Source organism: Hyperolius riggenbachi, chromosome 4 (genome assembly GCF_040937935.1).
Source record: "Hyperolius riggenbachi isolate aHypRig1 chromosome 4, aHypRig1.pri, whole genome shotgun sequence".
NCBI classification, from domain to species: Eukaryota; Metazoa; Chordata; class Amphibia; order Anura; family Hyperoliidae; genus Hyperolius; species Hyperolius riggenbachi.
In genome coordinates this window covers 79,558,529-79,582,254 of record NC_090649.1, presented here as the reverse complement: position 1 = coordinate 79,582,254, position 23,726 = coordinate 79,558,529, and the positions used below count along the sequence as shown (strand labels likewise).

The window sequence follows — 23,726 nt, the reverse complement described above, 5'->3', positions numbered from 1 at the left end:
ACACTTATTGCGATCCGTTGCGGTGCAGTGGAAGCATCCGAGCCGACTAAAGGGCAACAGCGCGTTACTGCAAGCACCACACTTAATGCCCAGTGAGTGCTTGGGGTAATGGAAGTCTGTGGGCGACTCAATGTGTGAATGAGAGAGCGGGATGCGTTGTGGGCCAATGGGAATCCCGGTGATGTACTTCATGCCCAGCAGAGACCTGATAGACTGTGAGGGGCTGAAGGAAGCACTAGGCAAGGAAAGCTCCACCTTTTTCCCCTGCCTCAGGTTTTCACTAAATGACAAAAATCTGCCATTCTTTCTTGTTCTGTGGGAAGTTACCGTACTCATCTATCTGATAATGCTGTTTACAGAAGACATCTCGGGGCAGTGCAAGACAATATTTGAAGATGTCCATGAAGACTTTTGCCAGATCAAGAATGTGCTGTCCAAGTTCCACAAATGGAGAACAAGGTTTCCCGAGTCCTATTACGATGCTTATATCAGCCTTTGCCTTCACAAGATTCTGAGTCCTCTGGTCCGCTTGCAGCTCATAGGCTGGAGTCCACTGGAGGTGAGTTTGCATGCTTGTGGCTGCCTCGGTGTGGGCCTTCAAATATAAGGGAGTTTACCGTAAGCTATGTACCACTTTTAAGCATTTTTGGCAGTGTACTGTAGTAACAAACACTGTACAGACACATTGCTTGATTACTAGACAAGCTGTTGTATCACACTGTGGGGGTTGGGAAGGACGTGCGAACGTTGACTCTGCTGTGGTATCTTTATTGGAAGTTCCCACAAGAATTAATGAGATTGAGGGTGATCTCTTATAGCACTTTCCTGAGGAAAAGGCCAGCGATGTTAAGAGATACCTGTACGTATGGATTTCCATGCAGAGCTACCAGAAGCAATTGAATCTCCTGAGTGTGTTTTGCTTAGGGCAAAAGCTGGCACATCCATAAAGATCTTTATTGTTCCTAACGTCCTAACATATTGTTTCTTGCGATGTTTAAAAAGCCAATGTTTTGGAGCCATGTATGGCCCCTTTATCAAGTTTAGTGCCTTTTATCAAAAACACAAGTTGATGGCTACATGGCTCTGAAATGTTTTTTGTTTTTAAGCATTGCAAGAAACTGCAAAGAACTTTATGGATGTGCCAGCTTTTGCCTTTTCTGATGTTCTACAAGGGGTGTCATGCCCTTTTTTAGCTGTGCCACTCCCGACTCCTATTGTTAGTGCAAGGCCAAAACGAACCTATAGATGTTTTGCTTAGGGGCCGTCTAAATTAGCAACTCGTCTATCCCTTTCAGTCCTGATGGAAAAGGCAGTGTGACAGAAGGTGAGCTTTCATTTTGATTGCACGTTTTTTGTCCCACCCAGCAGAAACCCCTACTCCATATATCCAGTTGGTTGCTGAGAAGGTACAACTGTTGTGTAGGCTTTCACATTCCATATTACAGGAATTCTGGAACTGTTCCTAGATAAGCCAGGTTGTGTGCCTGTAGATTTTCTCGTTGCCTGTATGCATTCTGTCCTCTTTCCTGCAGGAGGCTAAGGACCTGGAGCAGATGGCATGGTACAATGACCTCGAGGAGTTTTGCTTCTCCAAGGATGAGCATGAAAACAGCGTGCAAGAAAATGCCGACCACAAAGTGCTGCAAGCAGTCATTGAGAAGACCCTGGTCCCCAAAGCTTCTGGTAAGACAGAAGTGACTTCCTTCAGACAATGGGATAAACATGCTTTACTGTATAGTATATTGTTCAAAAATATGTCAGCCATGTTTGACCTCTCACTGGTATAATGACTGTAGTAAGCAGTACATTAACCTTTTCACCTCTAAGGGTTTTTCCTCTCAAAAAACCAGATCAATTTTAACCCGTCAGCGCTCCTTCCATTCATTCACCTATAACTTTATTACTACTTATCACAACAAAACAATCTATATCTTGTTTATTTCGCCATTGATTAGGCTTTCTTTGGGGGGGGTACTTTTTGCTAAGATTAATTTTATTCTAACTCAGTTTTAATGGAAATAATACAAAATAAATTGAAAAAAAATCATTATGTCTCAGTTTTCGGTCAGTATAGTTTTAAAATAAAACATGCTACCGTAATTAAAACCCACACATTTTATTTGCCCATTTGTCTCGGTTATTGCAACGTTTAAAAATTTTCCCTAGTACAATGTATGGCGCCAATATTTTATTTGGAAATAAAGGTGCATTTTTTAAGTTTTGCGTCTATCCCTAATTACAAGCCCATAATTTATAAAGTAATTTAAGTATACAGTTTTTGTATAGATATTAAAAAACTTCAGTCCCTAAGGTTTATGTATTTTTTTTTATTTGTAATTTATTTTAGTTAAAAAAATAAAAAAAAAATGGTAACTTTGGGGAAGAGTGTGGGAGGTCAGGGGTTAATTAAAAAAAAAAAGTAACTAGGGATGATAAACTAAAAAATAAAAAAAGGGATGTAATATTACAATTTGGCCACAAGATGTCCTCAGTGGTGACTTCAGCTCCGTACTGTTAGTACGGAAACGGAAGCACTAGGCGCACGGGATTCATGAATGGCTGAGCCGTCTGTATATACGGCTGCAGCCATTCACACGGGGAATTAGATCAATGAATGGGATTTGTTTTCCCATTCATTGATCTAGCGGCGGGCGATCGGCGGTACAGAGCGCGGGGGGACGCGGCGGGAGGGACGCGGCGGGAGGGACGTAGTAGCTACGCCCCTGCACAGAGTTATGGCATTTTGCAAGGACGTAGTTACTCGTCCCGGGGGAGTTGAAATGGATAAAGAAGGTCTTTAAAGTGCACCTTAAGCCAGAAAAAAAAGAGTTTTACTCACCTGGAGCTTCTACCAGCCCCCTGCAGCAGTCCTGTGCCCTCGCAGACACTCACTAATCCTCTGGTCCCCCGCTGCCAGCTAGTTTCGTTTTTGCCGACAGGCCCGTCAGGACTGGCCACGCGTAGCTTTTCCGCATTCCCGCCTGTAATTAGCGCTATTGCGGACCGCAACGCGTACAAAAATACGCGTTGCCGCATATCTACGTGTAGGTAACGTATCTTTGTACGCGTTGCGGTCTGCAATAGCGCTAATTACAGCCGGGAATGCGGAAAAAGGTACGCGTGGCCAGTGCTGGCGGGCCTGTCGGCAAAAACGAAACTAGCTGGCAGTGGGGGACCAGAGGATTAGTGAGTGGCTGCGAGGGCACAGGACTGCTGCAGGGGGCTGGTAGAAGCCCCAGGTGAGTAAAATTCATTTTTTTTTTCTGGCTTAAGGTTCACTTTAAGTTTGATTCCAAATGAGAACAATGGCAAGAGTGAAATCTAAAGCTATGCACACATGGCAGGGATTGGTTCAAATACAAGCAGGAGTATAATCGAGGCTGGAATTTCAGGGCAGGGCCTCCTTCATTTTACGGGTTACACATGGTATTTCATAGGGTAGATCAATGAGATGCAAATTATTTCTCCTAACATTAAAATTTAATGTAAAGAATAGGCAGCTTGAAATTGGACCAATTAGAATAACTTCCTGTCACTTTTTATTGGTCCAAGTTCAAGCTGCATATAATTTACTTGACATTTGAATGTAAGGATAAATATTTGCATCTCAATGACCATCCCCCTAGTATTTTAGCAACCTGATTTTCTTGGCTTGGACAAAGGGGGGGGGGGGGGGGGGAGAACAGGGACGCTGGGAGCCCAAATCTAGTGTAGTATGTTAATGGTTATGGTGAGTATACTAAGGTAGAAACAAATGCTAAATATCCACAAGCCAGGAATGCTCACCAAAGCAACCACTGTAATCGCGTGTGGGGAAGTGCCATTCCCTCTCAGGCTTTGGAAGTAGTTGACGGTCACCATGAAAGTAAGATAGTTTATGATAAAAAATACCATAAAAAAAACAACCCCATGATCCTGAAGGCGCTGGTAACTGACCTGGGGAAGTGGTGTATGCGCCATGAAACACATTGGTGTCAATTCATCAAAGGCTGTTCGATAAAAAAAAAAGTTGGGAAAATACTGCATTCCCATTTTCACAGGTGCGGTAGAAGTTCGGTTAATTACCGAAGCCTATTGTCGGTAACGGCAGAAGAGTGTGCGCAGAGACAGCATTTTCAATAGTAATAGGCATTCCGACATCCTTTTAGATGTACATGTTTTGTTATACTGTTTGTTATACTGCCTCTGATCGCTTTGAATCTGGCCATTAGTCTTAACATTTTATTTCATTGCCACGGCTTAGATGAACTTCCAGGAGACTTCCTCTGCATCTTCAAACAGGAACCTAAGAGGTTAAACTGCGGAAGGGAGGCAGGGGAAGCCCCTTTTGTTCCGTGATCTCTCTGCTCGCTGCCTGGAGGGTAGGAAAGCTAGACCGGCCTGAGAAGCCTGCGGGTCCTATCAAATGCATCATCGGGACTTGCAGGAGACAGGGGCTGTTTCTATTGGCTTCTGCTCCTCTCAGTCATAGGTAATCGTCTCTGCTTCTGTGAGTCCCGCACTGATTCCGACAGAGGAGAACTGCCGGTAATGGAACTGTGTTTTACCGCATGCTGTAACCTTGGTGAATTTTACTGTCATTTGTTGAGGTATTTGCCGCACAAGACGGCAATTTACCTCACTGCTCGGTAATTTCAGCTTGTCATGCCTTGATGAATTGACATTTCCCAAGTGCTCTGTAAAAAATCAGCTGTTTTCAGCATTACCGAATGCAGTAATGCTTGATGAATTGATGCCATTGTCTTTATTGTGCAACAACCATTAAAACTGTGAACGTTGTACAGTTGTCTTCTTAGGTAGTAAGAAGAAGGTAAGCCAGCACTTGCCTTTACTTTTAAATGTTCTTTTAGGTAGTTTATTATGTTTTTTGAGCACCTCTATCACTGTGATTCTAATTTTCTGGGGTTGTTAGTTTTCCATCTGTTGAGTAAGCCAATACATATGACTCACCCTTATTCAAAAGTTCTCTCTCTTAGCTTTTATTGAATGTAACCAAGTTACTGATGGTGTCAGATTTTCTTGTTACAGCTTTTATTGAACTCGTGTGGGATCCTCTGTCCTCCCGCCAGACTGACAGGCTGGTGTCTTTCTGTAAGACGCATGTCTTGGAGAGCGAGTCCAGCAAGATGGTGAAGGTGAGATGATTGGACTTCACTACTCATATTACTTCATAGTGTTGCCCTAAGTAAAGTATTTTTTGTTTTTCTTCCAAACGTAAAGCATGGAGAATGATTGATGCTGCTGGCGGATCTGATCACACCTTGGACGTGCCAGTGGTAGGGCAACATATAAGATAAATTGCACACAGCTGGGAACATCAGACTTGGAGAAGGACTTAGGAATACTGGTTGACAAGTTAAAGACCCATATTCAGTGCCTAGCAGCAGCAGATAAAGCAAAAAAAAAATTCTGGAATGCATAAAGCAGGAAATAAGATCTTGAGATGCTATTATAGTACTAACGCTGTAGAACTCACTTCTTAGGCCACATCTTGAGTATGGGATACAGTTTTGGGCACAACACAATATGAAGGACGACACTGACATACTAGACCAAGTATAAATAAAGGCAACTACAGTCAGGTCCATAAATATTGGGATAGTGATACAATTCTAACATTTCTGGCTCTATACACCACCACAATGGATTTGAAATGAAACCAACACAATGGCCTCAATTCACTAAGCTTATCTCCTGTCTTTAATAACTCTTCTAGAGTTGGTACCATGGTGATAAGGCAAGCCTAAAGTTACTTTAAATTAACTCTCCAATCCTTAAAATAACTCCAGAGTTAAAGACAGGCTGTTAATTAACTGCGTGTGAAAATAACTACAGAGGAGGTAAATTAACTACAGAGGAGGTAAATTAACTACAGGAGAGGTAACTTAAGGAATGAAGAGGTAAGATAACTCTCTCACGTGTGGAGGTAAGTTTTCTCTTGCCTTATTATCTCCAGCATGATCTTAGTGAATTGAGGCCATTGTGCTTTAACTGAAGACTGTCAAGTTTTAATTTGAGGGTATTTTCATCCAAATCAGGTGAACGGTGTAGGAATAACAACAGTTTGCTTATGTGCCTCCCACTTGTTAAGGGGCTAAAAGTAATGGGACAGAATAATAATCATAAATCAAACTTTCACGTTTCAATACTTGGTTGCAAATCCTTTGCAGTCAATTACAGCCTGAAGTCTGGAACGCATAGACCTCCCCAGACGCTGGGCTTCATCCCTGGTGATGCTCTGCCAGGCCTCGACTGCAACTGTCTTCAGTTCTTTCATGTTCTTGGGGCATTTTCCCTTCAGTTTTGTCTTTGCAAGTGAAATCCATGCTCAATTGGATTCAGCTCAGGTGATTGACTTGGCCATTGCATAACATTCTACTTCTTTCTCTTCAGAATCTCTTTGGTTGCTTTTGCAGTATGTTTTGATTCATTGTCCATCTGCACTGGGAAGTGCCGTCAAATGTGTTCTGAAGCGTTTGGCTGAAGAGACCGAAAAGCCCTCTTACTAAGATGATCTGAAAAATAGAAGTTTGCCTTCTTAAAACAGAAGGCATTTACAGTTATTCAGGTTGGAGTGAGCTCTCTGAGATGTCTCCCACAATGCATCACAGCTGAATATGCAAATCATTTCTTTGATGTCCCTGAAAGCTAACCACACCTCCAGACGAATCAGTTCATTTCGACGCGCGGCTCTGAGAGCTGTGCACTGAAACTGGGCGCCGTCATAGCAGCAATGCCAGACCCCGAATTACATCTCCCTCCGAGTTGCGACAACTCTGAGGGGGAATAATATTTAATGCCGCCTCAGAGTTTAGTGGCAGCGGGGAGAGCCGAATGAGCGGTGCCAAAATAATATGTACCCCCTCCAAGCCAGCACACAATCTGCTAAGAGTTTGTAACTTGTCACTCCTTTATACTTGGTGCTCCGCTTTTTCCCACATTTCTAAAATATACGGTATGGCTGACTTGCCTTAGACTTTGGGAGGTAAATTCGATTTTGAGCCCCTTTGAGGGACTGTGGTAAATGTCACTTAAGTGTTTACTGTTCAGTGCAGTAGAACATGTCAGAGTTTTATATAAATGTATAATAAATGTTTTAACTTTTATCTTGTGTCTTGACTAGGCTCTTACCAGTTGTCTGGTTTCAAGGCTTAAGAAGGCCATTGAAGATGATGTATATATTCCTCTCTACCCTCAAAGGTAGGTCTGTGTTTATGCAGAATAGTGGACATGTAATGGATTTACAAAAATTGGAAGAAAGTCAAATATTACACTCGCTACCAGTATGCTGGTGTCTTCATGTCTTGTGTTCTGTTCTGGATGTGCGTCCATCCATGTATGAGTGCAGGCACAAGGCATATGCATGGGGCTTGCCATAGGGATCCAAACCTAGCAACCCCCCATGTGGTCACACACACACACCACACACCCTTAGCAGAGCACTGTAATATTTGTTTGCTCCAGTGATGCATTGTCTCTCTTCTCTCCTACCTGGAAGTCACATGCTCTAAGCTGCATACCTCCTTTTCCCGATCACGTGACATACCTCAGGAGCCTGAGGTATGCAGCACAGAGCATGTGGCTGTCGGAAAGTCCAGAGGAGACCCAAAGCAGTGCTGGAGCAGGTACTGTAAATGTTAAATTCTGATAAAAAAAAAAAATTGGCCCGCGACTTAGATTATGTTTTAGATTTTGGCCCATTACATGATTGAGTTTGACACCCCTGTTTTAGAATTTTTAGTCATATTATGGAGATAATCCAGCCTGTAGTGTTTTGAGGAAATTCTCCATGTTATCTAATCTAGCTGCACAGCGTCACTTGGGCAATCATGATATAATGGGCTTTCATGTTTCAAGCATTGATCAACCAAACACGTCGCTGTGAAGTGGGAGTCGCCAAACAGAAACGTGCTCTGTGCATTGTAATAGAAGCAGGCCGTACATGACCGGCTCAGTGTTCATCACTAAATGCGCAGACGAGAGACAGACAATTTTTGTAACCACTACTTTACTTTAAAGGGATACTGTAGGGGGGTCGGGGGAAAATGAGCTGAACTTACCCGGGGCTTCTAATGGTCCCCCGCAGACATCCTGTGTTGGCGCAACTAATCCCCAATGCTCCGGCCACGCCTCCGGTTCACTTCTGGAATTTCTGACTTTAAAGTCAGAAAACCACTGCGCCTGCGTTGCCGTGTCCTCGCTCCCGCTGATGTCACCAGGAGTGTACTACGCTTACACAGACCTTACTGGGCCTGCGCTGTGCGCTCTTGATGACATCAGCGGGATCGAGGACACGGCAACGCAGGCGCAGTGGTTTTCTGACTTTAAAGTCAGAAATTCCAGAAGTGAACCGGAGGCAGGGCCGGAGCATCGGTGAGCGGCTGCGCGGGCACAGGATGTCTGCGGGGGACCATTAGAAGCCACGGGTAAGTTCAGCTTATTTTCACCCGACCCCCCCCCCCCCCCCCCCCCCCCTACAGTATCCCTTTAAAGGGCACCTGAAAGTGATATTGAAGCAAAAACTGATACATATGGAGAGGGAAGGCTTTGGATCCTATTGAGCTGTCCCTGTCCCCTCGTTCCAGCTCTGTCAACGTTAGAGCTATTCCACCAACTGGTTGAATACACCACTGTGAGCCCTCGGAAAGGTTCAGGAGCACTGATGTACCCAAGCGCTCCCTAAGACTGGCGGCTCTGTACTGTGCATGTGCTAGTGCGCTCAAGCGCATGCTCGGGCATGCACAGCGCAGAGCTGCCCATACTCTGGAGCACTCGAGGACACAAATGCTCCTGAACTCTTCCAGGGCTCACAGAGGTGTATTCAGAAGGTTTGAAGCTTTGGCAGGTGAAGTGGTGGAGACACCAGTGGATGACTGTATAAGGCAGCGAGTGGAGACAGTCTGATTTTTCCTTTGTTTACTTTTTTTATAACAGAGTATTAGAAGACCGAAGCTCTCCGCACTACAGATTCCGGGAGAGGCAGTTCTGGTCAGCTGTGAAGGTGAAACTGAGCACCGTTCCTTTTTTTCCTTCTCATGCCTTGTTTAAATGCATATTCTAAAGCCCTGATACATTGCCGTTTGTCCCCTGAACTATCCAACTTTCCAGTCCTACCCACCAATGTCATATACTCGCAAGTTATGTTGCCTAAAGCCGTTGTTCCTGATCTTTTCAGTAGCCGGTGCAAAGTATGTACAGGTAATTTACCGAAGGGTGGAGCTTGAGAAATTAAAATGTGTTCCTGGCATTAGCAGCGTATGTAAAAAAAATTGTATTAAAAAAAGTTTCACCACTCTTTTCATTAGTAGTAATTAGTATTAGTAATTGCTCAACCTTAGATCACAGACTGTTGAAGTGAATAATGTTGCTACAATGGCCAAAGTGCAATGTAAAGGGGCCCATACACCTAACGATTTTTCGCCGATATACAGCCAATCCGATCACAGCCGAATCGGCTGTGAAATTGCCGGGCACACCGCTGACAGAACGATCGATTTCTGTCCGAAATCGATAGTTCCTGTCGATTCCCATTGATCCGTCCGTACGAAAGATTTTTCTCGATCGTCGGCGGGTCGGGAGTGCGTCGATAGCGGCGTTCGAATGCCCGACGACCGACGCAATACAGCGGGTATACATTACCTGCTCCGGCCGGCGCGAGTCCCCGCTGTCACTGCTGTCTTCTTCTCCGCTCCGGACCGTTCCTGCAGCTACACAGAACTTCCTGTCCCGGCAGGAAGTTTAAACAGTACAGCGCCCTCTACTGTTTAAACTTCCCCTGGACAGGAAGTTCAGTAGCTGCAGGAACGGTCCGGAGCGGAGAAGAAGACAGCAGTGACAGCGGGGACTCGCGCCGGCCGGAGCAGGTAATGTATGAGGGGGGCGGCAGTTCCACAGATTGTGATCGGTTTCAGGCTAAAATCGATTCACAATCTGTTTGCAGTAAGGTGGCCATACGATCCCTCTCTGATCAGATTCGATCAGAGAGGGACCTATCTGTTGGTCGAATCTGATGGCAAATCGACCAGTGTATGGCCACCTTAAGGTCTGGTCTGATGAAGCACATATTCTTAGGCTTTCACTAGTTACTCAAGTATGATCCATGGAAGCTCCATCTAACAACTCGCAGGGCGCTGCTGCTAAAGCCTTGGTGCTGGGCACCAAAGGGCGTTTCCTGGTATATGATCTTGTGACCACTGGTGTAATGCCATAGTAGCATAAAACAGAAATAAGCCAAGGAAAGGCCCAAACTTCCATAAGGGGGGGGGGGGGGGGGGGGGGAATAATTACCTAAAACAAGCATGGAAGACTCTGGAGCTCAGATTAGCTCAGATTTCAGGATATTGACTGAAAGTAAAACACAGCCAGGAAACGTGGCATCTCCAGAAAGTGTTGAGCTATAGCACTATACAGGTTTCTATCGCTACAGGTTCCCATTAAACTGATGGAAGCATTAGTTTGTTTGATACAAGTTGCATCACATCATTGAAGTCTGAAGATTTTCCCCGCAGTCCATGTAATGTTGCTGTTTTCCTCTCCTCAGTTGCTGGGTAACGTGACCAGCTGGGACGGTTTCCTGGAAGAAGAAACCCTGCAGGAACTGGCTCTGGACAAGCTGCTGAACCGTTACCTCCTGCTGGTCATCCTCAATGCCGAGCCCGACAAGGACATGGTGACCAAATGCAGCACGGTAACTCCTCACATTGTCACTTAGTTTCTTCTAACTGTAACACCACATGTGCGGCGTGCTGCTGGGCGGGACTATTGCGCACCACACAGGAAGGGGAGAAACAAGCTGGAGATGCATTTGCAAAGCTTGCTGGGAAGAATCTGTGTGGGCAAATCTAGCCACATAACAGCTTCTTTCCCAGTACGTCAGCTCAGACAGCACCCCTAATGAGACTTGTCTCCCTCCAACACACGGACAGGAATCTGCAAAAGATTTAAATTTGCATAATAGGCGGCCCCAGTATATAAGGCATTAGTCATCAATTACCTTCAGTTCTAGTTTCCTGTCCGGACGTGTAGGAGGGAGAGGTCTCCAGGGAGCCATCTAGTCAGGCGGCTGGGGCTCTGTTGCGGAGGTTTTCCTGGGCAGTCCGCTTCAGGGGGAGCGGTGTGGAGCCTGGCAGCACTTAGGAGGCTTCTCCTAGGAAGGCGGCGTTTTTATGCGTGCAGGGGCACGCAATGGAAACTTCCGATGCGGAAATCCGGAAGTGGTCACGACGCTGGCGTCCCACGTGACCCGGAAGTGCAGCAGGCGGCAGGGGCCGCGGCGGTGAGCTGCTTCAGCTGGGGATTATGCAAATTCTTCAGGAGCAGGTATTTTAGCCTCTCAAATCCTGGTCTCAGATGTGTTGTAAGCTGGGATCATGGAGGACGCTGTAGGACCCTCTCCAGCATTATCTGTGGAGTCTGGCTCCGAAACCCCTCTGGCAAGTGGTTATATGCACACTGCTTAGCTAGTTTTTTCTATGACTTATTTCATGGGGGTTCTTGGCTAATTTAGATTTGTTTGTTTGTGTTTTAGCCCAAAAGATCTGATAAATCGAGTGCGCACTCCAGTCAGGACAAGCGCACAGACACCAAGGTTGAGAAAAAATGTGCTATCTGCAACAATCGCATCTCTTCTACCTCCTCTAAGAAATTATGCCAATATTGCACTGATAAGATTGTAAAGAATGAGTCTCCTGCTGTGTTTAAAGACTTAATGGGCTGGATGAGAGCAGAAATGTCTACTGCTATTAAGGAGATAAAGGATTCGGCTATGAGCACTGCTTCTACCTCTAATATTTCTACTGTGCCTGTTGTGTTGCCTGTGGATCCTATTGCAAGCATTTCTGGAATTGTTGTTACAAATCCTCCTGCTGCTGCTATGTCTCCAGCTGGATCAGGTGCCGCCCTTCCTATTCCTCTGGGAACTAAGAGAAAGAGGTCGGGGGAAGATTTGGGTGAATCTGAACTATCAGAGGGAGAGATTTCTGCATTTGAGGAAATTTCTGAGGAGGAGGCAGTGATTAAGGGAAGCAGACCACATAGGTTTGCCTTCTCTCCTGAGCTTATGAAAGACTTTATTGCTGCCATGCATAAAACAATGGGTATAAAGACTGAGCAGAGATCCTTGACAGCCCTTGATCAGATGTATGAAAGTTTGACGGATCCCCAATCTCAATTTATCCCTGTTCATTCCTCTCTGAAGTCCGTGATTAAGAGAGAATGGGATAGTCCTGAGAGAAGAGCCTTTTGGCCTAGATCTATGTCTAGTCGCTATCCTTTTAATCCGGATGACCAGGCTTTTTGGGGACCTCCGCCTAAGCTAGATCCGTCATTATCAAGGGTTTCAAGGAAGACTGACTTGTTGTTTGAAGATTTTGGCAATCTTAGGGATCCCATTGACAAGAAGATGGACAATATCCTTCGTAGGGCCTGGGAATCATCGTCATTAACATTTAAGCCGGCAGTGGCTTCCACCGCAGTAGGGAGATCTTTGAAAACATGGCTCTTGGATGTACAATCCAAGATTGCCTCAGGTGTACCGAGAGAGGAGATACTTAACGACTTCCCAAATCTGTTTAATGCTACGGACTATCTCACTGATGCTGCTGATGACACTGTGAAATTAACTGCAAGAACAACTGCTTTAGTAAATTCCGCTAGAAGAGGGGTTTGGGTAAAGACTTGGGGGGGGTGATAATTCCTCTAAATCAAGATTTTGTGGTATTCCCTGTGAAGGGGGTCTTTTGTTTGGGTCAAAACTTGATGAGACCTTAGATAGAACCGCTGACACTAAGAAAAACTTCCCCACTAAGAGAAGGTCCTTTCAATACAAACGGTCCTTTCGCGGGCCCCCAAAGTCAGAATCCAATGAGCGTCCCACCACCTCCAGAAAGAGGTGGGCTCCTTACAGAAACCAGAGAGGGAAGCCCAATCCCCCCTCAACTAGCAAGACTACAAAACAATGACATCAGGCTTCCAGTGGGAGGGAGGTTAGCCCACTTTTACGAAATATGGCATCAGTACTTCACAAACCCATGGCTTCTGCACATTGTCCTGGAAGGATACAAAATAGAGTTCGAAATGTTACCTCCCCAAAGATTCTTGGTCACTCCTCTGCCATTAGGACATACAAAACAACTAGCCCTTCAGGCCGAAGTAAAATCCTTGCTTCTCAAAAGGGTAATTCGGGAGGTCCCCTCATGTCAAAGGGGTCGGGGGTTTTACTCTCCAGTATTTCTTGTTCCAAAGTCACAAGGAGGCTTTCGCTTCATTCTCACCTTAAAAGGTCTAAACAAGTCAGTAAAGTACAGGAAGTTCAGAATGAACAACATTATTTCTGTGATTCATCTTTTACAGAAGGACAGTTTCCTTGCATCTCTGGATCTGAAAGATGCGTACCTGCATATTCCCATTCATCTCTCCTCTCAGCAATTCCTCAGATTTGCAGTCCAGTTGGACGGAAAGGTAAGACATTTTCAATTTAATGCTCTTCCTTTCGGGCTATCCTCTGCGCCCTGGTTGTTTACTAAAGTCATGTCAGAGGTCTTAGCAGTTCTAAGACTGAAGTCTGTTAATGTTATTGCCTATTTGGATGACTTATTGCTTTGGGGTTCCTCTGAGAGGTTACTGTATGCCCATTTGGACTCATGTCTCTCATTCCTTCAGTCCCTGGGTTGGCTTGTCAACTGGGAGAAATCCTCTCTGACCCCTTGTCAATCTATGGAATATCTAGGGTTCAACATTGACACTGTTAATGAAAGAATTTTTCTGACTGATAAGATTTCTTCTATACTAAATACTGTTCTTTCTTTTCAGAAATCAAGATCAGTCTCGCTGAGAAGGGCCATGGCCACATTGGGTCACTTAACAGCCTCATTCCCGGCAGTTCAGTGGGGCCAGCTCCACTCAAGGGAATTACAAGTGTGGATTCTAAAGAACTGGAACAGGAGATCAAGTTCCCTAGACAGGGCGGTGATGATTCCTCACAGTATCAAGGTATCCTTGATGTGGTGGCAGATCAAGAAGCATCTATCCGTGGGTCGTCTCTGGAATTATCCATCTCAGACGACGATAACGACGGATGCCAGTGCGTGGGGATGGGGGGCCCACATGGACTTTCGACCAGCTCAGGGTCAGTGGTCAGACCAGATGAAATCAAGCTCCTCCAACAGCAGGGAGCTCGAAGCAGTATGGCAGGCCTTACAGTTTTTCAGCAGCCAGATCCAGGGCCATCATGTTCTAATAAGATCAGACAACAGCAGTGTGGTGGCTTATGTGAACCGTCAAGGAGGAACAAGGAGTCACCTACTGTGGTGCCAATCGGGTCGCATTCTCAGATGGGCGGAAGCAAATCTGGAATCGTTGAGGGCAGTCCACTTGAAAGGGACCTCAAATCACCTGGCAGACTTGTTGAGTCGGAAAGCTTTGGATCAGAACGAATGGTCAGTCAATCCTCAGATTCTTCTGGAAATTACATCTCATTGGGGATGTCCGGAGATAGACTTATTCGCAAGGAAGGAGAATGCCAGGTGTCGGAAGTTCTGTTCCCTCCACCCGAAAGACAATCCTTGGGCAGTGGACGCCTTCTCAGTGAATTGGGGCTTCCATTTGATGTATGCGTTTCCTCCAATACCTCTGTTATCCAGGGTTTTGAACAAGATTATACAGGACCAAGCACGAGTTATTCTGATTGCGCCATTCTGGCCAAAGAGACCCTGGTTCACGTTACTTCAAGCCTTGAGGGTATCAGAACCAATCAATCTTCCTCCTCATCCGGAGCTTCTGTCTCAGGGGCCATTCTTTCATCAAAATCCGGAGCTTCTGCATCTTACGGCATGGAACCTGAATGGGGATTGTTAAAGGCAAGAGGTTTCTCAGATGAATTGGCTGGCACTTTAATCCAGAGTAGGAAGAAGGTGACTCGTCAGATCTATCAAAAAACCTGGAAGATCTTTAATGAGTGGTGTGTTGAGAGATCAATGGTCAACAATTCCCTGGCTTCAGTCCTGGAATTTTTACAATCTGGGTTCCAGAAGGGGCTCAGTACCAGCACCCTAAAAGTCCAGACGTCTGCTCTGAGCGTTTTCCTGGAGAGAAGATTAGCCCAGGAGGAGTTGGTTATACGTTTCTTTGAGGCATTAAAGAGAATTAAGCCTGTGGTGAGAACAAGGATACCTCCTTGGGACTTGAATATTGTGTTGCAAGGTTTATGTAAACCTCCATTTGAACCTTTAGAACAAGCATCTGATAAGTTTTTATCCTTAAAGACATCATTCCTCTTGGCAATCACAACCGCAAGAAGATTGGGAGAGTTGCAGGCCCTATCCATAAAAGAGCCGTATTGTGTGGTCTCAGAGGATAGGATCACCCTACGATTGGACATTGCTTTTTTGCCTAAAGTAGTATCTAAGTTTCACAGATCGCAAGAATTGTTCATTCCTTCCTTTTGTGATAATCCAGCGAATGACAAAGAAAGGACGCTTCATTGTTTAGATGTTCGAAGATGCTTGCTTCAATACCTGGAAAGGACTAAATCCTGGAGGAAGACCGAGGCAATGTTTGTAATCTTCTCAGGGAATGCCAGGGGAAGTAAAGCTTCTAAACCAACACTTGCAAGATGGATCAAACAAGCGATTACTGAAGCTTATCAAATACAGGGCAGGCAGCTGTCCTTCCCAGTAAAAGCACATTCCACGAGAGCTGTATCAACTTCATGGGCAGAGAGGGCAGGAGCCTCGATAGAACAGATATGCAGGGCAGCAACCTGGTCCAGCCAGAACACGTTCGTGAAGCACTATAGGCTTAATGTTTTGGCTAATTCTGACCTATCCTTTGGCAGAAAAGTTCTGCAGGCTGTAGTCCCTCCCTGAATTTATATATCGTGTATATCGTCTCATTAGGGGTGCTGTCTGAGCTGACGTACTGGGAAAGACCAAATTACTTACGGTAACGTCTTTTCCAGTAGTCGCGAAGACAGCACCCCTACAACCCACCCTGGGTAAAAAAAAAAAAAAAAAAAAAAAAAGATTAAAGATTATATGAGCATTATTACGGTGTCCGTGTCTTTTGTATAGAACTGAAGGTAATTGATGACTAATGCCTTATATACTGGGGCCGCCTATTATGCAAATTTAAATCTTTTGCAGATTCCTGTCCGTGTGTTGGAGGGAGACAAGTCTCATTAGGGGTGCTGTCTTCGCGACTACTGGAAAAGACGTTACCGTAAGTAATTTGGTCTTTCATTAGAAGGATCACATATGTGTATTCTATACTGTATGCTATGTATATACTGTACTAGCCTTTACTCTGTCCTAAACCTGTAATTTAAAAAAAAAAAATGGATACTTCCCTGGGGAGAGGGAAGCCTCTGGCTCCTCCCCTGTCCTCTTCCATCAGGCCGTTCCAGTGCTAAGCCCCCTGAAATAGCATGGGGTCGCTTGGGCTTTGGCAGAAAAAGCCGAGCTAGTCCGTGTTACTCACATGCGCATCAACTGTATTGTGGCAGGGACAGAGCTGGAATGGCCCGGCAGAGGAGGATGGGGGAAGCCTCTGGACTCAGTGTTGTCCAACTTTATGGTCAGGGGGTGTATCTAGCACAAGATGTTTCAGCATCAATTTCCTGGCTTCAGGTGGGAGGGGGTGGAGCCAAGCGCAAACAAGATGTGGGCCTGCCAGAGGAAGGAAAGGGATGAGGCCCAGAGGCCACATCCGCCAGTTGGGCAGCCCTTCTCTGGAGGATCCAGAGGCTTCTCCTTTCCAAGGCCGGTACCCATTTGGGTGAGGGTTTTTTTTCCCTCCCAGGTTTCCTTTAAAGAGACTCCGTAACAAAAATTTCATCCTGTTTTCTACCATCCTACAAGTTCCAAAACCTATTCTAATGTGCTATGGCTTACTGCAGCACTTTCTACTATCACCATCTCTGTAATAAATCAGCTTATCTTTTCCCTGTCGGACTTGTCGCCCTGTGTCTGGAAGGCTGCCAAGTTCTTCAGTCTTGTGGTTCTGTGATGCACGTCCCCCTCCAGGCCCCTCTATGCACACTGACTGTGTGCTATTTAGATTAAGGCAGCTTCTCTCTGCTCTCTTATCTTTTACAAGCTGGATAAATCGTCATTTGAGCTGGCTGGGCTTTCACATACTGAGAAATTACAAACACAGGCAGAGCTGTTTGCTAGAAGAATCAGCCTGACACTTCAGTGCATGAGAGCTGCAGGGGGAGAGAAACACACAAATGATCTCTTGAGATTCAAAAGGAAGGCTGTATACAGCCTGCTTGTGTATGGATGTATTTTCTATGTGTGGACATACTGTACATCAACCTACTTCCTGTTTTGGTGGCCATTTTGTTTGTTTACAAACAAACTTTTTAACCACTTTCGGATTTCCCAGACGCATAACTACGCCCCTATTGACTTAATGAGCGGATCAGGGGCGTTGATAAACGCCCCTGCCGCTATTGTGCTGTGCGGACACGATCGCGCGCGTGCACCCGCGCGCCCCCGCTCCCGCGCGCTCCCACCCGCGGGTGCGCGCCCCCGTGCGTGCACATGCGCGTGCACCAGCTTCATTTATCTCTGGGTGGGATTGATGAATGGGAGTAATTACTCCCATCACCAATCAGATGCCTGTAACCATGAATGAGCACTGCTATAAGCCAATAGCAGTGCTCATTCATTTGTGAGGTTTACAAACAATGTTGCCAGCACTTAAGAAGATACAGTTACCTTGTAATCACTCCTGAGAGGATTACAAGGTAACTGGATCTTCTTTTCTTGTATTCTGACTGCCACCTAGTGGATTTTATAAATAAACCAGGACTTATAAATAAATATACCAGGACTATATACCCCTGATCTACCCTGATCAACCCTGATCTAATCCTAGCCTCCCTTGCTTTTTTTTTATGGTTGGAAATATAGAAATAGTGTATCTTTTAATTTTTTTCTCTTTTTTCTTTTTAAAATGCATAGAGAATAACATTATTACTAAAATAAAATATCACCCTTGAAAAGCCTAATTTGTGGCGAAAAAAACAAGCTATAGATCATTCACATGTGATGAGTAGCAATAAAGTTATCAGTGAATGAATGGGAGGAGCGCTGAAATGTAAAAGTTGTTTTGGTTTTAAGGGAAGAAAACCTGTGATCCTGAAGTGGTTAAAACTGTTTTTAACCACTTTTAATGGGGCGGAGAGCAGCGAAATTGTGACAGAGGGTTATAGGAGATGTCCCCTAACGCACTGGTATGTTTACTTTTGTGCGATTTTAACAATACAGATTCTCTTTAACATGTGTACTACATTTGTGACTGGCATAACAGAAGTCTTAGAGAGACCGTGATCCTATAGTGAACAGTTGCATACACCTCACTGGTTCATTATTAAAATTATGATGCTTTTCTAAAGTGCAGACACCTTCATAATACGTTTAACAGTTCATGTCACCAACTGGCATGACTAAGGTAAGCACACAGGTATATTCATGCTGTATCCACATACCTCTGTGCACTGTCTGTTCCTCTAAAAGTTCCCCCAGTCTTCATAATCACTCCTTGACAAATTTGACTTTTGGCTAGAGTAAAATTTTCAGACAGGAAGAGGCGGGCTTGCTGCAATGTTCCCTCCCATTCACACCTCTTAAAGCGGTATAAAACCCTGAGATAATATTCAATAAAAACATGGGTACTATTCCGTTAGCTGGGTGCAACCAGTAGGTGGCGTTAATTACTATTCCCTCTCCAGGCCGCCATGAATAGTAGGGAAAGATGTAACTCTGCTGGAGTTTTATTGCCACCTAGTGGATGCGCCCGGCTAAAGGAAAAGAACCAAAACATGTTTTCCTACTTTTTATATGCCATACGGTTAGCATATTTGCTTTTGTGCATAAGTATTATTATTCATTTAGAAATTATACGTTCCTAATGTACACTTTATTTTACTCTGAGAGCTGACATTGCATTTTATTCATAACTGCTTTATTCATAGTCTAACTTAATCAGAAAGCATTTATGCTTGTCTGACTTTGTTCAGGGGACTCTGCAGTGTGGGAGAAGGCTTTGTTTACATTCCTCACTTGATACAATTAAACACAAGATAACATTATCTGCAAGTTCAGAAGTGGCCAGCTCTGCTGACAGGGAAGCTTCTAAAGCCTGTGTTAACCCTTTGAATGCAGTTCTAGTAAAAATGCTAGTTGTATATAATATGCTGTAAATAATCTATTAGAGCAAAGTAGAAATGCTGGGTTTCATTCCGCTTTAAGGGGAGTGAATGGGGCAGGGAATGGGAGGGTGATTGGAGGGAACATCGCAGCAAGCCTGTCTCTTCCTTTCTGAAAATGTTACGTTGGCCAAACGTCAATTTCTTCTAGGTGTGTTTACGTGGCCAGGGGGAATGAGGAGATGAATGGACAACACTCAGAGGTATGTGGATCCAGCCTGAACATACTTCTGTGCTTGCCTTAGGTAGCTTTGCCTTGGGTTAGGTGTGCTTTAAAGAGGAACAGTCGCGAAAAATTTAAAACCTTTACAAATAAGTACATTTCTCCCAGAAAAATTAGCCATAAATTACTTTTCTCTTATGTTGCTGTCACTAAGTGCTTTGAAAAAATAAAGAAAATCCTGAGAACCCCCATGAGAAGATGGGCTAGTCCAAAACCTGTTGGTAATGTCAGATTTCTACTACCTACTCTAAGTGACAGCAACATAGGAGAAAAGTAATTTATGGCTCATTTTAATCTGGGAGAAATGTACTTCTTATTTGTAAGTGTTTTACATTTTAAAGGAATACTGTAGGGGGGTCAGGGAAAAATGAGTTGGAACTTACTCGGGGCTTCTAATGGTCCCCCACAGACATCCTGTGCCCGCGCAGCCACTCCCCGATGCTCCGGCCCCGCCTCCGGTTCACTTCTGGAATGTCCGACTTTTAAGTCTGAAAACCACTGCGCCTGTGTTGCCGTGTCCTCACTCCCACTGACGTCACCAGGTGCGTACTGCGCATGCCCAGTATACTCTGTGCCTGAGCGTACTGTCTGTGGGGGACTATTAGAAGCCCCGGGTAAGGTCAACTCGTTTCCCCCCCCCCCCCCCCCACATTATTCCTTTAAGATTTTCACGACCATTCCTCTTTAAACAGTACCCAAGCTGGCAGTCTACTGGGGGAAAAAAAAAACCTGATCCAGGGGGCTAGCTGTATGAGGTAGAGTTGCATGCTGCTGCTTCTGCATCATCTATGCATTAGTTTAGTTTTAGAAATAAAAAAAATTGCCACAACCACGGTCACAACGCTGCAGTGTCGCTTCTTGCCAGAGAGCACAGAGAGGCGGTGAAGGTGCATGGAGATTTGGGGCACGAGCATGGAGAGGCAGGGAAGGGGTTTTCCTAACACGAGAGGGGGTGTTATGCTGGAGTACCTTTCCTGCAAAGGATGCTTCTCCCCTATTGGCTACTGACAAGCTGCTGTCAGTAGTTTCAGGGGGAGGGAGCAAAGAGCAGGAGGTGCAGACAGCGGCACCAGGAAGACACAAAGGCATGTATCCTGCTCCATGTCATGTCTCTATGCTCTATTTGTCCCCCTAAAATTCACTTCAGGGACACTTTTTAAGGTGGTGGAGTACAGATTTAAGGGCTTGTTCACATTAGGGGCCGTTTTGGTTTTTGTTTTTTGAGCGCTAGCGATTTAATAAAAAAAAAAAAAGCCTTAGGGGGCCCTTTCACACTAGAGGGCTTTTTCGGCGTTTTAACGCCACGGCCAAAGTTGGCGGCTTCCAAGGTAAAATGAGTCCATAGCCTTTCATTTTACCTTTCACATCTAACGCCGCGTTTTGGATCGTTGTGTTTCAACGCTCCCAGGAGCTTTTTTTTTTTTTTAGGGCTGACTGCTGCGTTTTTCTTTACAATTGATAGTAAGGTGTTGGCGTTAAAGCGTCTTGAAAACGCCTTGAAAACGCCTGCAGCCAAAATGCAGCATCTTAGCCTTTTACCGCTGCCTGTAGTGTGAAAGAGCCCTTAGAAGCGCTTGTGTAATGGTCGCTTATGTGGGTGTTCTCACATGAGCGATGAGCTTTCTATCCAATCGCAAACTCGGCTCCTGTTCCATTTTTGATTGGACAGGCTGTGCTATAGGGTGGATCGGGACTCCCTGTGACGTCATTCGGTTCATCGCCATGGCGATGGGGGAAGCCCAGCAGGGAATCCCGTTCAGACCGGGATTTTCTTATGGGTATGATCGCCGGTGGCGATCGGAAGAGGTAGGGGGATGCCGCAGGGAGGGAGGGAGGGGGGGGGTAATCATGTAGCTAGCGATAGAAAAAAAATTGTGTTAAAAAAAAAAAAAAACCCTCCCCCGGCCATGCGCCGCATATAATCAGAACGCTAGGGAGGTTAAAAAGTTAAACCCATACACGTCTTCCTTTTTCTCAGGCTTTCTTTCCCTGGCCTCTCGGCATGCACAGTTGGTCCCTCGTTTCTTTTTGCTCTTTTGTTTAAACTTCTATATTTCTTTTCTGTCGTTTTTCTCTAACATTTTCCCTAGTTATAACTGGATGGATGATCTTCAGGGGGGTTTTTTTTTTTGGGGGGGGGGGGGGGGGCAGGCTCGGGGTATGGGGGAAAGATATTGTTTATCCCCTGTGCCCGACACTCCGCCTGATGTCATTGATCAATTTGCATCCAATTTGAAGTTTACAGGGTCCTTATGGTCTACGTTACAGATGTCAAACTCCAACCCTTGAAGGCCACATCCACGCCATTGTTCAATTATGCAAAAAAATATTTAAAACTGATAAAATTGCTTGGTTGTATACATTAAAGAAATTGGCCTACATTTACCCTACATCATTCAATTTTCACAAAAATTGATCAGAAAAACAAACAGACTTAAATCCAATCAGATTTCTTGCTGGATTAAAAAAAAAAGAAACCTATTTAAAAAAAAAAAAAAAGAGGGGGAATCTTATCATATTGCTGTGAAATTTGATCTTATTGTATTGTGTGTGGCCACCTTAAGATGGAGAAATGTGCTCTACTTGATGAATCCCCACCAATTAATTTGAGCGGTTATAAAATTGTCCTTGAGGACTGGAGTCTGACATCCCTGGTCTAAGTTCTAAATAGTTGAGCTTTTTTTCTTGTATACAAGGGAGAGATGGCAGCGCATCCTAAAACCAGGCCACGTCTAAATGACTACCCACAGAGGCTTGCAGAGCTCCCTAGAGTGGGTTTAATGTTGTGGCTGATCGGTGTACATCACGCTGCCTCTTCTCTTGTTCTGTATGCTGGAGTAAATTCTTGCGTGTTCTTATTCTGCAGATAGTGGAATGTCTTCCACAAAGCTGGTTTAAGGGTCTTGATGGCGGATCATCTTTAGCACGACTTGCTAATTTCAGCAAACACCTGGTTCAGTGTGTCCATGCTATACACAAACTCCATGACAGGTAAGCATCAGCATAGAGTCCCATACAGTGGCCTGTGGGGCTTCTGCAAAGGGAAGAAGAATATCTTTTGGAGTAAACTACTTCTCCAGATTGTTTGGTACTGTGCATTAAAGATACCAGAGCTGAATGAAAAAGTAAAAACTGGTGGAGTTTGTCCTCTTCACCTAGGTGCATCTTATGGTGCAAAAAGACATGTGAGGGCTGGTTGACATTGGGGCGATTCTTGTGCACTTTGCTGATTGGCAGCGATCAGCAAAGCGCTGCTACAATGTATCCCTATGGATACATTCACACTGCAGCAGTTGCGATTTCAATCATTCAGAATCGTGCTGCATGCAGCGTTTTGGGGGCGCTTGCGCTGTGATTCCCGTTCTATTGAACGGGAATCACAAGCGCAAGAATCGCGAGATGTAAGATAAAATTGTGATCGGAGCTGAACGCAATCGCGGGCTAGCCGCGTTCAGAGTTTGAACTAGCCCGAAAAGAAGCTTGAATCTGTTTCCAAAACTTGTGGAGAAGTGGGATGTTTTAGCATATTGCTTTGTGTCTGTCTTGCAGGGACAGTATGGAGGTGTTGGTATCCCTGCTGAGAAAGGTCAAAGCTCAGGACTATGTGGAGGAAGTTACCAGTAAATACAGCATGGGAAAGACTTCCACCTGATCAACCCCTGGCTAGTAATAATCTCAACATACAGTCTGTTATAACTACCTATTGCTCCCTCTGTTGTCTTTTTATGTGTTGGGATTTTTTGGAAGTTTATTAAAATGCAGATTTATCTTTATAAAATAAAATTTTCTACTTGTAGCTTTCTGTATTCTTGTTTTTGTCACAGTTCATAACCTTACTTGCGCTGTATTTTTTTTCTCTACGGTATACACATTTTCTCAGATTTTATTGGTTGGCACTGTTAACTGTCATACGAAAGTCCATATGAAAGGCTGCCATATAGGCCTCAATTCACTAAGATTTATCAAACGTTTGATAATTTACCTCATGGGTAAAATCTAATTTTGAATTCACTATGGTGTTATATATTTATCGAATGTTTTATCGATAAAACGTTCAATAAATCTATAACACCTTAGTGAATTAAAAATTGGATTTTACCCATGAGGTAAATTATCAAACGTTTGATAAAGCTTAGTGAATTGAGGCCATAATCTGCTTTTGTGGACCTACCCTAAAGATTGCAATAGAAAAGTCCAGACAGGTCAGTCTTTACTTTTTCTTTTTCTAATACCTTTAACTTCTTGAGGACCACAGGCTTACAGTGCCCAGATGTATTCCCTACAGGCCGCACC

At 44.6% G+C, this 23,726-nt stretch overlaps 3 protein-coding genes across 3 annotated transcripts in view; all 3 read left to right on the top strand.

The window, feature by feature from the left end:
- The window catches only part of GCFC2 (GC-rich sequence DNA-binding factor 2), a 44,580-nt gene extending 21,384 nt beyond the window's left edge, over nucleotides 1-23,196 (top strand). Inside the window, exons 11-18 of the mRNA XM_068280257.1 lie at nucleotides 360-559; nucleotides 1,533-1,683; nucleotides 5,029-5,135; nucleotides 7,124-7,200; nucleotides 8,935-9,001; nucleotides 10,541-10,687; nucleotides 22,300-22,424; nucleotides 22,983-23,196. Of these exons, the coding sequence (XP_068136358.1) occupies nucleotides 360-559; nucleotides 1,533-1,683; nucleotides 5,029-5,135; nucleotides 7,124-7,200; nucleotides 8,935-9,001; nucleotides 10,541-10,687; nucleotides 22,300-22,424; nucleotides 22,983-23,085 (977 nt within the window). The 3' untranslated portion in view covers nucleotides 23,086-23,196. The remainder of the gene's footprint in view (nucleotides 1-359; nucleotides 560-1,532; nucleotides 1,684-5,028; nucleotides 5,136-7,123; nucleotides 7,201-8,934; nucleotides 9,002-10,540; nucleotides 10,688-22,299; nucleotides 22,425-22,982) is intronic.
- LOC137571308 (uncharacterized) overlaps nucleotides 1-23,726 on the top strand; it is a 130,915-nt gene that overhangs the window by 9,626 nt on the left and 97,563 nt on the right. The window lies entirely within an intron of this gene.
- Nucleotides 12,735-15,919, top strand: LOC137571306 (uncharacterized). The gene is made up of 2 exons (XM_068280256.1): nucleotides 12,735-13,458; nucleotides 13,810-15,919. The coding sequence occupies exons 1-2, from the start codon at nucleotides 13,005-13,007 to the stop codon at nucleotides 15,861-15,863; spliced, it is 2,508 nt and encodes an 835-aa protein (XP_068136357.1). The 5' UTR covers nucleotides 12,735-13,004; the 3' UTR covers nucleotides 15,864-15,919.